At 34.7% G+C, this 17,657-nt stretch overlaps 1 protein-coding gene across 7 annotated transcripts in view; it reads right to left on the bottom strand.

The window, feature by feature from the left end:
* Window positions 1-218: 218 nt before the first annotated feature.
* exoc1 (exocyst complex component 1) overlaps window positions 219-17,657 on the bottom strand; it is a 75,647-nt gene continuing 58,208 nt past the window's right edge. For 4 of the 7 annotated variants that reach the window (XM_039750879.1, XM_039750880.1, XM_039750882.1 and 1 more), the window contains 9 exons: window positions 17,325-17,369; window positions 14,516-14,679; window positions 14,083-14,190; window positions 12,835-12,917; window positions 11,736-11,964; window positions 8,990-9,173; window positions 6,628-6,827; window positions 5,700-5,894; window positions 219-2,621 (listed from right to left, as the gene is read on the bottom strand). In XM_039750879.1, coding sequence (XP_039606813.1) covers window positions 2,469-2,621; window positions 5,700-5,894; window positions 6,628-6,827; window positions 8,990-9,173; window positions 11,736-11,964; window positions 12,835-12,917; window positions 14,083-14,190; window positions 14,516-14,679; window positions 17,325-17,369 — 1,361 coding nt within the window. In that variant the 3' untranslated portion in view covers window positions 219-2,468. The remainder of the gene's footprint in view (window positions 2,622-5,699; window positions 5,895-6,627; window positions 6,828-8,989; window positions 9,174-11,735; window positions 11,965-12,834; window positions 12,918-14,082; window positions 14,191-14,515; window positions 14,680-17,324; window positions 17,370-17,657) is intronic. The other 3 variants (XM_039750881.1, XM_039750884.1, XM_039750885.1) reach the window with 1 other exon arrangement.

Genomic DNA, 17,657 nt, shown 5'->3' with positions numbered 1-17,657 from the left:
TTTACTTTGCAAAACAGATCTTTTGAGTTTGAGAGGTAGTATAAATAGATGCTGGCAAAGTCAAACAGAAGAGACACTTTCATTTTCATATTTAGTTAGATGTTTCACCCACAAGTATCCAATTTATTTATAAATAAGTCAATATCAGCCTGACAACAAAATGTCTACTTTTGGTTTATTTTCAGTTTTTTTTTTTTCAATACAAAGACTCACACAGACTGGTATAGTTATCTTTAATAAATATTTAGCAAAATGACAAAGAAAAAACTTGCTTACATGAACAGATATTGGCACCAAATAAACTGGCATCACACAGAATGCCTATTTATGCGTTAGTGAAGATGTACTTTATTTTAGTGTTCAGGGCACAATTTTATAACTCTTTCTTTGCGACACAATCCTAATGACCAGACGTGTAGCCTCAATGGAAATAATCTCCAGGTTGAAGAAAAGGCTGGGAGGACGCTAATATGTCTACCGGGCTAACAACAGTATTTAATATCACCCGGTGTGGCTTTCAACATGAAGCAGATGAGCAGAGAATCATAGAATCAGCTAAGGTTTTAGAATACAGTTGTACAAGTAAAAAATGTATTGAACCATAAAATAGAAAAACAAGACTGAGGACAATTACTAAATATTCTTGTTATTCAGCATTGTTTATCATTATGTAAATATACTAAATAAGATACTGTGGGTGGCTGTCACACACTCTATGGTGCTGTGCATTTGGGATATGTTCAAGTACGCAAGTTTTTTATAAAACCAGTCAATCTGGGCTCCGCAGGTGTAGGAGTGTGTAGCAGTAAAGCTGTGTGGCCCTGGAGTGAGTAAATTGCATTTGCATGTGAAAGCATGATCAGTTGAGCCAACTTCCTCATTAACAACCCACAGGGTGTACTTAAGGCACCTTTACCCACAATCGTATAAAAGGAGCTTGAGATGGTGAGAGGGTGAGGCAGTACGGAGGAGAGAGGCAAGAGGAATGGCACTCCTGCTGAGCACCAAGGAGGAGCAGGGTGTGATCGAGTACTGCAGGGGTCCTGCAAGAATCCGTATTGGTGGAAGGATGATGGAGGTCCAACTCAGACCATCCCAGGATATGGTGGTTGGGAGACAGATAAAGGGACCGCAGCTGTTAGTGTCCGAGCTCGAGCTCAAGCACTGAATGACTCAAAGGTTGATCTGGGGAGAAGAAGGGAGACAGAAGCATTCGGCTGGCAAGAGATTGTGGTGGTTAGATAGTGGGGGGAATGATGCATAGTTTTATCCTTGGATTTTCATGTATGGAAGGACCCTCTTTTCCTGGTTTTTATCACCACAAAGATTTTATTGTAGATTTATTGACTTTCCTAAATTGATAAATTAAAGCACTAAGCACTCTGTGATGTTCCGTGTCTTCACTCAGCCCAGTCCTATCGATGTTCCACGTTGAAGAGGAGCATGCTAGCTGTGGGCAAACTGGGCATCACACATTCCTACAAATTCAATTCATTCACGCAATACATTTTTTGTCCTCTAAAACTATTTTAAAAAGACATCTTCAAGATTGCAGTCATCCAGAACAAGAAGACACTTTCAGCTCTTCTGTCTCATGCCAGCTGGCAAGGCTCCATAATTCACACCGTTAACATCCCTTACGGCTTAGTCCGAATTACAGTTTTAAGAAAAGACAATTAAAGGGTTGTTTAAAAGGCATGAATTAATAAAATATTAAAGTGCAAACAAAAAAAAGGGATGTCACAGAGATAAAACACGAAACAGTGCTACAGGATTTATAATTAAAAATGCAGATGATGATAGTGTCTTAAAAAAAAAAAAGTTATCATTGTGATATTCCTGAATTCAAGGTATTTCATGAAACTTGTACTTACAACTATAAGCTTAGATTAAAAAAAAAAAAACTTTTACAACTCAGTGGCACTTTTTTTTTATTTTACAAGGATTCACATTTTAATGCTATTAGTTATAAAATTCTCACACACACTTAATCCAATTTAGGGTCACAGGAGGGTCGTTAGTAATAAATTAATTAAAATATGCTGAATGAAAATTGGCATACTGTATCTGAGCTGTACATAATTTTTAACTAGTGTTCTATTTTAATTGTAGTCTTAAAACATATAAATGCCATCTAAATACCAAGTATAATGTTAACTAAAGAAAATAATTGTAATCACTTTAAGTAATTTCTTAGGGTAACCTGATAGTGTTCTATGTACATATGCATAACACAAAACAACAAAATATAAAATTAATGCATTTAACAGGTGTCTAGTAGTAAAGCAAGAAATCTGCTACTTGACATCTTCCCTAATAATGTATAAACAATAAGCAAAAATAAAGTAGAAAGGTAGCGTGAATAAGTAGATTGCACAGTCTTCCCATTCCAAGCTGTGTCTGAATCAAGCAGTTTATTAACAACCAGCACGACACCTTCTGCATGCTTTACATCTTCTGATACAGAATCAATGAGACTGGGCGATGCTTGAAAAATACTCAAGAATATCCTGAATTGTGAAATCCATTGTAATGCCAGATCCGGGATAGCAGCGACCAATTAATCCAACAAAGTGTTTATACTGCCGAATGAACTCATCCTGCATAGAATGCCACACAACCTGTTAGAAAAATGGACAAAAAAGAATAAAGCAGTGCTACTGTTTCTGTGTTGTTTACCTTTCTTTTTCATATTCCAATCCATGACGGAGGATTAGACTATTCCAACTACCATAGCAGCTTTAGCATTGCAAGAAGATATTGCAAATAAAGAATTAGAAAAGAGCACATATTTATAGATGATGATGAGGATGACTGGCTTCTAAGTTGATTTCGATTCCAAGAGCTGTCCTCTTGGAGCTGTGTGCTGAACTGGCACCGGCTTTAAAAAGGCAGACTTTGAGTAATTGTGCTTTACCTGCTCCTTTACAATTTCTGCCCATACTTGGGTATTTAGCTACAGGAGCTTTTCAATGTAAACTTATTGACTGAACGGGTATTTCACAATGATCACTGAGTCTCGCCATGCCAGCTGTATGGGATCGTATTAAAGCAAAAGGAACTACCGCAATGCTTTGTACTCTCATATCCTGTCCTGTAATTCAAGTTGTGTTTCACACAATGTGCTGGTGTTTGCAGCACTTTGCATTATGACAGATGGTATAGAAATTAAAGGGGAACTCAAAAATATAAAAATGTAATTTAAAAACAAAAAAAAACTAATATATTTTACTAGCAGGCACTGATCTGTGATGTTGATGCTCTAATACAATGTTTCAAACCTTCTCCTGGAAAGTGTCTCTTCTCCACCTTTGAGTCACTGCCCACCAAAAAATCTCTGCATGTCAATGAATGTTTCTTCTGAGCTAACTACTGCATTAAAACACTGTGTTTTAGAGAATGTGCAATTACAATGAGTATCACACCTTTGCGCACACTTTCATATATGAAATAGGTCTGATTAAACACATTCATGTTACCTGGACACCAACTGTTGGTCAAAGCGGTGCAATTCTATTTAAACAGAAAATCACCATTTCTGGGAAACAACGACCCATGGTTGAAATGCCAAATCGTTATTAAATAACCAGCACTGTACAAGTTTCTTAAAACAAAGTAAAATCATGAAACATATTTATTTAATTAACTGAGGTATTAACAACTGTACTTGCTTAACAGGATGCATTAATGTTCACATTGATGGTGCACTACTGTGAAGATTCTGATACCAAATGTTCTGTCCACCTTTAAGCCAAACAACTGCTTAGCTCACACAATGCTACAGAAAAGAATCACGAAACATGTGATTTGCATGTACTTTTGTGTTTAAATGGAGTACTCCTGTAAACTACAACTAGACCCATCTCTTTAACTCCAAAGGACAGGAGCTTTGAGCTCTCCCTGCTCACAAAATGATGTAACCAAAGAGAAAGCAGGGAAGCAAGAAAAGGGCATGTGAAACATCACAGCATGTCACCACTAAATGGTTCACGAACATATAAACTTTATCAGTATTTGCAAAATGGTGAGTATTCAACACATTTTGCTTGCATAAGAAAGTTTTGTAAATATGTTAATGTCATTTTAAAAATAACATTTTTATGTGTTCGAACTATCTGTGAAACTTTTGTAACTCACTTACTGATTGACACCTCTAATACAAATATAAGATCATATCTTGAAAGGAATGACCCAGAACTAAATGTATCCAATTTGTGTGTTATGCACAGTAACCGAGTAGTCACAGTTTTACTGTGGAATCTGCTGACATGTGCAAAATCTATTTTCTCAGTTGAAAAAAAGTTGTAGTAGTTGTAATAGACTGACTCATTTCACCAAAAAAGGGAAGTTTAAATTAAATCAAATAAAAGGAAAATACATTTTATTACAACAAGGAATTGTATGACAATAATGAACACTTAAAAACATTACAAAGCAATATCATATTGTGATCTATACATTATAAAATCATATTATGAGGTCCCTGACAATCTGCACTCCTAGTATATACCCATAGCTACTGATGACAATTCAGCTGTATCGTTTATTACATTATAATCATTCTACTCTCATGTACTAACAGTCTAATTTTTCTATAAGCCCTATTTATTGTTTACCATGTACGTCAATTGTGTTGTATTGCATGTTACAAACTCGTTGATTTGGGGTTAATGAAATGCACCATATAAAAAGAGTTAGCATTTAGTGCTTTCTTTTGCTTGAATTACAGTAGATTCATTAGGCTATTTTAATATGATTATACCAAATTTCCACAAATATATTTAACGATGTACTGTATGCCCATAATCTTGTTTAAGCACAGTGTAATTACAAGGAGTCCTCTGACAAACTGTACTTTTGAAATCATGATACAGCAGTGGACTGGTGACAATAATTGGAGCTACCTGGATTTAGGCTTATCTCCTGTCTTGACTACTAAAGAATGTTTTATTAAGTATTCTGTAGTTCCAACATATCTTCTCAACCTCCACAATTCTACTTTCTGCTATCCACACATTAACTGGGCATAATCCATCCCCACAGCACTAGATGCAAGACAGGAACTTAGTTTACAGAGTGTCTGTCCACCCCAGAGCATACCACCCTCACTGTTCCACAGTTAATCACCAATGAATCTAACACAGACGCATCTCCATGACATGCAGACACAGAGGAGTATGTTTAGACTTCTCACAGCCAGTTGCTGAAGACAATACCTGATCTGCTAAAAATGTGAGGCAGCACTATACACAGTGCTGTCTACAATTATTTTTTCTATCTCATGTAAGGTTCACTGTTTGCTTGTTTAAATACCAGCTTTCTACTTGCTAGTCTCAAATAGCCCAGAATAATGAAGAGACGGGTACTTACTATTAAAAATGCAGAAGTTAGAAATTAGGCAGATATGAGCACATTTGAAGTTATCAGATTAAATAACTAAATATCTTAAATGCAAAACAAATTCTAAATACTTTTGTTTTGCAGTAGTCAAAAGCATTAAAGATGCTAATCAGTAACCTGCAAAATAAAATAAACCTATCTAAAACTACAGGTATAAGAATGGCTCTTTAAGGGATGTGTATAATTAGCTACTTATTTTTATGTCACTTGTCAGATCTAAATGCATGTATTTTAATGATGCATAAGATAGTAAAACTAAAGCTGTATAGTAGACAAGCTGGTACAAAAGTCAAAGTTACCTGTAACAGATTCTCCTCCTCACAGAGATGTTTATCAACTTTTTTGTAAAGGTTGTCTAGTCCCTTTTTCACCTCCTTTCCAGGATACTCCTTGATAACTTTGCGTAATTCTTGTTTATTAAAGGCCAGTTGATAACTCACTTCATCCTCCCGAATTCCCTGAGCCACACGAGCCTCCACACCCTCAAAGAAATGCTAAAAATGACAGCAAATTTTTAAACTTTTGGGAAATATATTTGACAATACAACTTTAAACGCTTTATAAACAGAAGAAACAACAACAACAAAAGCACTTTCTAAATAGCCAATATAAAAATATAAAACTTAAAAAATACCAATACTTGGATATCAGAAATAAAAAACATTTAATCCTGGGACATAAATATCTGAATCTCTACAATATCATGAGGAATCAGCTAAAAGCTGTAGGAGTTAATTAATTACATGTCGGAATTAGACACTTATGCACAAATCTGCTCAGAGAAAGAGAAACAGGCAGTGTGGTAACATAAAAAGCAGTTTAACTGGTTTCTCTCAAACGAAAGCACTGAAAGTATACAGTATGTATTTTATAAGATACAAGCAAGGCACAGTAATGTTTCTTTTTCTCTGAATATACAGAGTCCTTCATTTTACATACTGAGTTATTTGTTAGTTATTGTGGTTAGGAATATTAGTACTGCCAATATGGATTTGCAATTCCAACAGTTTTCACTCCTTTACTCCGAAACAGCAGTCTTGACAATAAAAAACATATTTAAAAAGCTTTTTAAATCTACAGGATTACAGAAAAAAAAGAAATAAACTAAATATACTGCTATGTACTGTTTGGATTTATAATTAAAAAATCCTAACCAATTCTGCAATAGTAACCATGTCCTGATTTTAGTAAATTAAGCATATTTTTAAAATTAAGAAATGCACTCACATTCAGTTTTTCTAAAGGCTGGCCCAAAGAGTAGATTACATAACTTTGCAGATGATCAGTATATTTCTGCTTAGCTTCCTTTCTTTCTGCTTCAAGACATGAAATCTTCAGACGAGACAGTGTGGAAAAAATGTGATGGAAGTTTTCCATCATGACAACATCTCTAGGGGTCTTCTGACTTTCAGTGGCAACCTTTTCAACTGAAAACATGAAAAAGTGTATTGATACTGTAATACAATTCACAGCTTTACCATTAAAAGTTCGATTTTACTTTAAAAATGAAGCATAAAATGACAAAATTCTTGACCAATGAATGAAGGGAAGAGGCTGATCTTCAAAAGCATTGCATTATGGGAATGTGCCTTTCCTGTTTTATATTGTAAGCTAAGTTTTCCAGAAGTAGGTATCAATAATATTTTATCAAAAAAAGGCATGTATCTTAAATATTCTACACATACAAATGGATAATGGACATATGGATTATGCAACATGAGTTACACAATAATTTTTTCTTTCTTTTTTACATGGACATTTTGCACATCATTTGCCATTGTCCAGCATTAGGCACCAATGGGTCCCATTCAATTAGATCTTTGTTGTGTACTTTCTCCAGAAAAACATGAGACTAAAATTTTTTTTATGGTCACCACACAAACTAAACAGGGTAAGCAACGTATTTTTTATGTATTATTTTTGGATGGACTGTTTCTTTAAGTTTGGAAAATGTTTTCAAAGCTCACGACCTCAGCAGAATTTTAAAGCTGACCATATACAAAACACTAATGAGACTGGTAGTGACTACAGTTGATCAGTGAAATTTGGCAGTGTTTGCTGGTGTTCATATTTTCCAGCAAATTCATTGTGCAGCTGTTTAGGCGAACATTTTTTCCCCAAGTGCCTCATGATGCTTTGTGAGGTCAGCATGACATCACAGGGCTGTATTGCACTTGACAGTGCTGCACAACATTTTCCCCAGTCTTTAACCACACTATTTTCACCAATGGTTCCAATGCCACAAAGGGTGGAAAACTCTGCTAGATTTCTACCTCTGGTGCATTTAAAAAAGTAACCAAAAAACTTGTGGTATTTTGACTTGACATGTACATTAGCTTACCATAATAAAAATATTACAAGTACTGCCACTGGATGTATAACACTGATCCCTGTATGCTAAAAGCATAGCACCACATGACTAATTGTGCATGCAAAATAGGCACGTGCCTAGCTACATACGAAAACAAGCGTTAAAGAAGCCCTTCTCCTCCACTTATCACAAAACACAGGACAATAACAAAAAAAGGTTTATTACTATTTTCAAGGGGTATGTCTCTTTTTGATTAAATTATCTGTACAGATAAATTAGAAATAAAACAGACATTCTAGCTGTGTCTGGAGCTGCGACAAACAATGGATCGAGCCTGTCCCATTACATCACTTTGTGGTATAACTTCCATCTGTGTCTTTTATTGTTTGAGGCCTGGCATAAAGATTAGTAGTACTGCTGCCTCACAGCTCAGATTACATATTTGGCCATAATAATTGGTGCAGTATACTTGGCAGATCCATTCCTAACCCCCAGGACATTTAAAAACCACTGCACCATTATAACCCACGCAAAACTTGTTCAGTTCCTCATTCCCTATTGACTTCACAAACATTTTGTGAAGCGAACTCCATGGGCTTCGCTCATCATTAGTAGAGACATATGGTACAGAAGCATGAATAATATCCATCACCAATGAGGAATTCCAAAAGCAGATGAGAAATGAACATCCTTAGAATTTTTTGCCTTATAAATAATGGAGGATCCCAAACAGCCAGAAAGAATAAGGAGCTACAGGACCTAGACAATAAAACATATATAGTGAGTGAAACAAAGGGTAATTAACGAACAAGCCTCAATGCTAGAATGGCTGAAGGTAGGTGCATAAAATAAAATATTTATTTCGAATAACCATACGGATGCCACCAGAGGACAGACTCGGGAAAAGATGAATAAATGATATGGAAGCTGACCAAACAAAATTGGGAGTTAAAAACTGGGCTAGAATTGTTTGGGTGTAGCACAGAGGAGTAAGCAAATAAGTAAGTTATCAATATTTCCAAAATTGTATCTACTAGGCAAATTCTCTTTTCAATTCTTAAATAGTGGCTAATTTTGATGAACGGACACAAGTGCAAAAAAGTTTTGAAATTGATATCAATACCTCTTTACTGCATATTCCCAGATTTAAAAGCAGGTTTTTACTGCAAACAACTAACGATTTGCCATTTTTCTTCATACAGATTTGCAACATGGATTAACAATATGTCTAGCCATGTTGCCAGCTTAAAGAAATAGTATGGTACACTTATTTCTTACCATTCAAATATACAGCTCGGATGAGTTTCACATAAGCCTTGTCAAGATCTCCTCTCCTCTCTGAATTTCTAAAGATAGTCTCTGCAAGCTCAGCAAACTCTTCAAATCCAGTCACAAATGGAAGAATTCCAACTTTGCTTTTCTTTGAGATCTTTACTTCCTCCATTTGCCTTATCTGAGCTGACTGAAAAATACAAGAAAATTACATGTAAAATGCACAATATGTAAAAGAAGGCTGACAAAGTATTTTTGAAACATTAATACAAATACAGAAAATGTTAAAACTGAAATAGGAGAATATTTTAAAGCTGCTGCTAAAAGGTCTATCCAGCACAGTACAAATACAATGGCAAAACATTAATAAGATCAGACTAATATAAAACAGATCTCTAATGATGTAATATGCAAATATTATAAAAAAAGAGTCAGCAATATGAGGTAAGCAGCAGTTTTAAATAGGACAGCAGTCAAAAAGATTTATACAAACACAGAAACATTAGTCTAAACCAGGACAATTCACAGAACAATTAAACCTAATGGAATGTTTTAGACACTGTAATAATAAAAAAAAACTGGAAACTTGGAAAAACATTTAAATTATATTAGAACTGACACAAGGTTTCCAGAAAGATCTATCTCACAATGCTAATACTCCACTTTGAATTTTAAAGGAACCTTTTAAGATTATTCATTTTGTGAATGTACAAAGTATCCAAAAAAAGCTATAGATTACTTAAGGAATGTGGTAGCATGCTGCAATCATGATGTGGTGATAATCTTCTCAGGGTCCACGTTGGCTGGTAACACAATGTAAACTACTTTTACCACACCTACATTTGTATTCATTTGCAGAGAGTGAATCTGTTGCTTTTTTCTTTAGGCGTCACTATGGAAACTTTGTAGAAGTGTGCAAATTTTTCACACTAAATGATCCACTTTCAAATTTTAAATTCACTAAATCTGTATTTCAGTAAAGTATTATGTTCCTCAAAACACAACAACAACAGATGTACATGTATAAAATTTCCAATAACACAGAGGAACTTCCACTAAATGTAATATAACTAAAGGGACCACACATTTACACTGCACAAATGGTAATTGTGCTGCCAGTTTCAACCACACAAGTTTTGTTTTTCTTTATACAGGCTCTTTGACTTAATTATTTGTTTATTTCTTTATTTGCTTACATCATATACAGCATCAAAACAAGCTTGAGCCTGTACAGGTACAGCAACAGATGTCAGGCAGAACCATAGCCAATCAGGCCTCGTTCAGATCTGCCCTTACATATTCATCTACACAGGGCCTTTTTGGTTTTGTTTGGTTTTGTTGATGTGGACACAAATGCAAATAAAGATATAGGGTTCCTCAAACCCCAAAGTCTGCAAGAAGATTGAAATGGTACTCTTTAAAATGTAAATAAGCTTCATAATCAATTAATAAAAGGTTAAGCAATAAAGCAGTGCCCATTCTTTCACTGTCTAAAACTGAAGAATTACATGTAATCAAACCATACCATGTGAGCAAGGTAGGCATAAATTTTAATAAGAATGATTAAATTTAACACAGAATGGGCATGTTAACCCAACTGTATGTCTTTATTATTTAAGAGGAACTTAGAAAATCATTTGTCAGAGATTGAATGCTTTCTAATGAGCCTCTATGCACTCTAAAGAAGTACCTTAACTTAAACTTACTGTCAGAACTATAAGTTGTTTTAAAAGAGAACTGTGAATTTTCTTCATAGTTTGTCTTGCTTTTGCACAATAAGGTGAATGATAGTTCAAAATGTAGAGGGCAGATGGCACCACAAATAACCTATTCCTTCAACATTTATAAATATAAATGTGTTATTAGAAGGTATTGTGAAGCTAATATATGTGTAATTAATTGCAACAATCGTGTTGGGGATAATGTTGTAAACTATAATGTGCATCTATTACCATAAGGTATTTTTAAACATTAAATGCATTTCTACATAGGCTACAATACTTTACTAAAAATGATATTCTAAAAATGAAGAAAAAGAATTACAATATAGCAGAAAAGGTTCCAAACTACATACAGTATGTTAGGCAAGTGGCACTGTACATGATTTTGGCTGGTAAGCATTTCAAACTTTGCAACGACGCTCTACGATTCTGTAAATGAAGGGTATGAATCAAAACAGCCAGAAACGTTGTGTAGTGTGAAGATGGCTTTATAGAAATGGCCACAAGCAATGATCCATTTTGTGGATAATTTGCAAAAAACATTTTATACCAAAAACTGAATCTGAATTTTTGTGTAAAATGCTATTAATAAAATGAATACGTAATTATTTTTTGGCACCTTCAAATGAACTTCACAGATTCTCTATGAAATCAAAATTCAATATTGAAATAAACTAGCATGCATTTTCCATGGACTTTAAGTTATCTTGGTAAGTAAAAACTTGTTTCCTAATTCTTGTAATAATGTTTGCTGCTGTATTTTGGATTTGCTGCATCCTTATGTTTTATGAATGAGTATAGCTGAAGTTCATCAACTCATGAGGAGAATGAAAATTGTGATTCACTTGTTTTTATAGTAGTGTTTACTTAACTAAATTGTTTGCCAGGATCAAAATCCATGCACCAATATACTATATTATATATGTACATTTCATATTCCTGTTTATATGATGAGAATCTGATACATATAAACTTACAGGCAGACTAATACAACCCTCTGAATTTTATGTAAGCTTATATAAAGTTCTTACAATGCATTTGTCGAAGTTCCTTTTAACTGTGACCAACACATTTCCAAGTGTTGTGCTTAGATAAGAAGCTGGATCAACATTTTCCGCTGTCCAAACATGATGGCTCATCTTTACAAGCATATATAAAGAATTAAAGCTGTCAATCTTATCACCAAGTGCAATGAGATTATTAAGCTCCACCTCTATACAATGAAAAATTTTATTCATCATCATTCTGACCATGTCCTTCCTGTGAAATTAAAAACAAAATGAATACAAATATATTATTAAAATCTTAAACTATTTTCTTAACCTGCTGACACTAACAGAAAGTTAGAGCTTATTCTGGCAACTTCTACTGAAAGGCAGGAATAGCACATAAATGACATGCCATTACCTCACCTGGCTCAGAGACATTAAAAAACTTAATGCACAATAAGAAAACCAAGAAATTCAAAAGAAGAAAATGCAATATTAACACAAACAGTTAATCAATTTAATCAAACATGACTTCCGGGAGCTTTGAGTGGAGAGTACAAAGCATCAACTGTTGCGTAATCAAACCATAATGATACATCCAGCTATTGATTTTTTTACTTTTAAATAAAAGTATAACAGTACTTCTGATCTACTGTATTTGTGACCCAGTAGTTAATCTGAACAGATGTTTGAAGCACCACACCTGGATACTTAGGAATAACTGACTGTACTCTTGAAAGAAAGATCTGCAGAGCTTGCACAGACTCAGGTTGTTATCAAACTAAAAACATAAAAATTTATAAACTAGCCTCCTTGTCATTCCCTATAGTCAGTTATGCCTGTTTTTAATTTTCCATGTTGTTTAAGGTTATATTCAGCATCATACATGGATCTGTAGATGTTTGAAAGCAAGTGATATTGAAACAGGAGTGAAAAAAAATAATTGTGAGATTAATTTAGTTACAGATTTAAATGCTGAAAACGTAGAATGTGTTTTGAAATCAGCACAATATTTAAGTTGCATCCAAAGCCGTTTACGAACAAATTAACTTCAAACTTTCACTTTAAAAATCTGCCGAAATGTTTTTCTCTAGGTTGATAACATTTCTGTTAAAAAAAGGTCAAAAATGTTAAAGCTTACTCCGATGTACCAGACTGTGTTCTTTCTCCTCCAATACCAGATTGTTTTGAAAGCATTATGCCATCAACATCTTCTCCTTCAACCTTTTAAGATAAAAAGTAAAATGCAATTTATGCTACACTATATATGGAATATTCATATTTTGTTTATGTTAAAGGCCATACTCAACCTCAATAAATGTAAGAACTGAAAATTACCATTGGAAACAACAAAATGTCCCTTGAAAAATAAAAAACAAATCAACATTTCACAATCCGGACATTCAGTGTGAATTTTGTAGCTTTTCAGTACAACCAGATAAAACATATTATAACCTGATAGTATGACTAGAAACTGTAATCATAATTCTACCCTAAACTGTGAATATTAGGTTAGTAAGCTGGTGTAGTATGTTGAAATAAACAGCTGGTGTAATTGACAACAAAACATCAATTAAGGATTAAAGTTAAAAAGGACTATTAACTCTTTTAAAATATTTTGATTTAATCAATTATGAAGGTATTGAAAAATGCATTTATTTATCAAGCACACATTTCAGTTCTGCAGAAATCTGTTAACTTTCTCTATGTGTAACATAACAATATCTCAATAACCCAAGGCCATCCACAATCCAGCAATTAAAAAGAGAGAGAATTAAATGAAAGTTTGCACAGCACATTATGTATTCTCAGTTGACAGTGCTTATGAAAACTTTTTACACTACTTGAATAGATTTTCTTCCACCACAGTGAATTTAATTAGACTGTTTTGACACTGATCATCAAAAAAAGAACAAGTTGATCCAAAAGTATTACCATTATTAAACACAAAATAACTGATTGCCCAATTATTCACCCTCTTTATTTTAACACACCTAAATCATTGGTGCAGCCAATAGGTTTTAAAAGTCACAATAAACAAAAAAGCACTATGATGTTGGTGGCATGGTGACACAATGGTTAGCAATGATTTTCTTATTTCTAGATTAAAATGGTTAGAATACAGGCACTGGCATGGTCTGTTTTTAGTTTGCAAATTCTCTCTCTGTGCATTTTGAGTTATACTACCACTTTCAAAAATTGTTTATTGTAACAAGTGCCCTAACTTGGTGAGAGGGTCTCCTGTATTGGAACAGTGCCCTTTCAGGTTTTGCTCCTGCTCTGTGCTGCTGAGACAGGAGCTGGATTTCCATGAATATACTAAATAACACACTCAAGATAAATGGAGAAGGCCGACATATTAGTACATGAAATTGGGAGACAGTCTTACTGTGGTTCCCGGCACAGTGGGATGCTGCTGAAGTTTAAAAAATTTGCTAATAAAATCTTGCTCTGCTAGACAAAGTGGCTCCAGCTCACTTAGTACTTGTTCAAATATCTAAAAGAAAAAAAAGTTATAAAATTCATTATAATTTAATTTCTACAATACTATATACACATTCTTTAAATATGATTGGCTATTATGTCCAGTCTTCTACTAAAAATAACTATCTTGTTTAAAAAATATATTGCTCAAATGAAAAGTACAAATACGACTCTACAATGAGACTGCCAGTAAAAAAAAGTTCCTGTGATCACTCAAATAAATACAAATTTTCTATGTGCAGTTATAAAGTACAGAGCAATATTATTAGCTTATTTCTGATTCATGAAACAAAAAAATGCAAAGATGTCATACAAAAAATCTGAACAGTCACACTAACCTTGTCAAACTTAGTTCTGTCTGCAACATCCAGATCTGAAGCAGACATATTGCCCATGTCTAAAAGGGATGAAGACTGGGATCTACGGCTTGCTGAACCTTGGATCGACAGTTTATTAAGACTGGAGGTTGAACCAGTGAGCTTTCCTGAACTTCCATGCAAACCTGGAAATAATTTAAAAATGCACTGTTAAAAGCTGAAGTTTTTAAATATCATTGTTCGTTTTGACAAGTGAGGAGAAACAGATTCATTAATCGATAGACATTAGGTGCATTAACACTACATCATGTGGTGCTAACCAAATGCTAATTATGTTGCAGATATTTTACAATCTGGTACGGTCAATATGTGAATCCATTTCCATATAAAAGAACTGAATGCAGTTTCAAGCTTAGAAATGTAATTTCACTCTGGGAGTTAATATATTTAAACAAATTTTGCATTTTTTGGTAAAATCAATTTACAATATGGGCACAGATGCTCCTTCACATATAGTACTGATATAGCAATTGTTTTCTATAGAATTATCATATTTTAAATAATAAAGGGGTAAACAAATAGAGTTGATGAGTATTTGACACAACTTTAACAATTTCATTGTTTCTTATATCAAAGGATATTTATACGGGAATTGGAATGATTTGAAATCCAAACATGCAGAAAGGGCATATTACTGATAGCACAGAAATACACAAAGAAACATCTGAAAGAAATTAAATGAGCATACTGATCAACATCAAGAAATGTGACTCCTACTTTTCACATATACACTATATGGACAAAAGTATTGGGACACACCTATTAATTATTGAATTCATGTGTTTCAATCAGACCCACTGCCACAGATGTACAAACCGGATTCCAAAAAAGTTGGGACACTATACAAATCGTGAATAAAAACTGAATGCAATGATGTGGAGGTGCCAACTTCTAATATTTTATTCAGAATAGAACATAAATCACCGAACAAAAGTTTAAACTGAGAAAATGTATCATTTTAAGAGAAAAATATGTTGATTCAGAATTTCATGGTGTCAACAAATCCCAAAAAAGTTGGGACAAGGCCATTTTCACCACTGTGTGGCATCTCCCCTTCTTCTTACAACGCTCAACAGACGTCTGGGGACCGAGGAGACCAGTTTCTCAAGTTTAGAAATAGGAATGCTCTCCCATTCTTGTCTAATACAGGCCTCTAACTGTTCAATCGTCTTGGGCCTTCTTTGTCGCACCTTCCTCTTTATGATGCGCCAAATGTTCTCTATAGGTGAAAGATCTGGACTGCAGATTGGCCATTTCAGTATCCGGATCCTTCTCCTATGCAGCCATGATGTTGTGATTGATGCAGAATGTGGTCTGGCATTATCTTGTTGAAAAATGCAGGGTCTTCCCTGAAAGAGATGACGTCTGGATGGGAGCATATGTTGTTCTAGAACCTATATATTTTTCTGCATTGATGGTGCCTTTCCAGACATGCAAGCTGCCCATGCCACACGCACTCATGCAACCCCATACCATCAGAGAATGGGTTTCCATGGCAGAGCTCCTGCATGCAAGCATCACATCACCAAATCCAATGCCAAGCAATGGATGGAGTGGTGTAAAGCTTACCTAGCGCCCCTGGACTGTGGAGCAGTGGAAACATGTTCTATAGAGTGACAAATCACGCTTCTCTATTTGGCAGTCAGATGGGGGAGTCTGGGTTTGGCAGATGCCGGGAGAACATTACCAGCCTGAGTGCATTGTGCCAACTGTGAAGTTTGGTGGAGGGGGTATAATGGTGTGGGGCTGTTGTTTTTCAGAGTTTGGGCTAAGCTCCTTACTTCCAGTGAAGGGCAATCCTAATGATTCAGCATACCGAGACATTTTGCACAACGTTATGCTTCCAGCTGTGTGAAACAGTTTGGGGAAGGTCCTTTTCTATTCCAGCATGATTGTGCCCCAGTACACAAAACAAGGTCCATAAAGACATGGTTGGATGAATTTGGTGTGTGAAGAACCTGATTGGCTCACACAGAGCCCTGACCTCAACCCCAACGAACACCTTTGGGATGAACTGGAATGGAGATTGCAAGCTAGGTCTTCTCGTCCAACATCAGTATCTGAACTCATAAATGCTCTACAGAATGAATGGGCATAAATTCCCACAGAGACACTCCACAATCTTGTGGAAAGACTTTCAAGAAGAGTGGAAGCTGCTATAGCTGCAAAGGGGGGACCACATTAAAGTCAATGTATTTGAATGCAATGTCATTAAAGTCCATGTCGATGTAATGGTCAGATGTCCCAATACTTTTGTCCATATCACGTAACTAGTACCATTTGGTTAGACTCAGATTGTACAGTTAATGCACCCTATGTTTCATGGCCAAAATAAAAAATGATTTAACATACCAAAAATTAAAGAGATTTAAAATGACCCAAAAGTATAACCCTTTACCATGATCTATTATTGCAATATTAGATATTTTAAAACAAATAAGAAAACATGCAAGTGAAATTTTACCATGCAAGCTTATAAACAATCCTTCTCCATGATACTATGCAATAGCCACAACCAGTAATCATATATTAATGAGCAAAAGTTATGTACAAATATAGATCTTTGAAGAACCACACATGTTTCCTGTGACTATTTAGTCTATGCTGTTTATATTACCCTTAAACCCTTGCATATTTAAGTAAAATAAATATAAATAATTCACAATACACCCACCAGCATGCCAGTTGTGTTTCAAAATAAAGTAGATTAAAGGAAGATGAATCATAAAAGGGGAGGGGTGCTGCAGATTACAGCGGCAGGACTACTTACTCTCAGTTTCTTGTTTGACAGCACTTTCTTTCCGAGGAAGTGTAGCTGTAGCAGTAAGATTAGATTGTAGGCACCAAAGACAAAGACAGGTTAGCAAAAACGTATCACACAAAAATCATGCAGCAAAAAAGTTAGAAGTTAGTTTTAGAAAAACAAATATATTAACAAATTAGCTTTGAAGGCAGAAACACAAGTATAAAATTCAAAAATGTTAACATAATTTGCTTTCTCAAAGCTGCAAAGAAATAAGCTTTTATAGCAAAGAGTTATTACAATGTATGCAAGCTATTAAATATTAGTGTTAAATGCATTTCTAAGCAGCATAGTACAGGT

The sequence above is a fragment of the Polypterus senegalus genome, chromosome 4 (genome assembly GCF_016835505.1).
Source record: "Polypterus senegalus isolate Bchr_013 chromosome 4, ASM1683550v1, whole genome shotgun sequence".
Taxonomy (NCBI): Eukaryota; Metazoa; Chordata; class Cladistia; order Polypteriformes; family Polypteridae; genus Polypterus; species Polypterus senegalus.
Note: the sequence above shows the minus strand (reverse complement) of the source record. Positions and strands in the feature narration are given on the sequence as shown.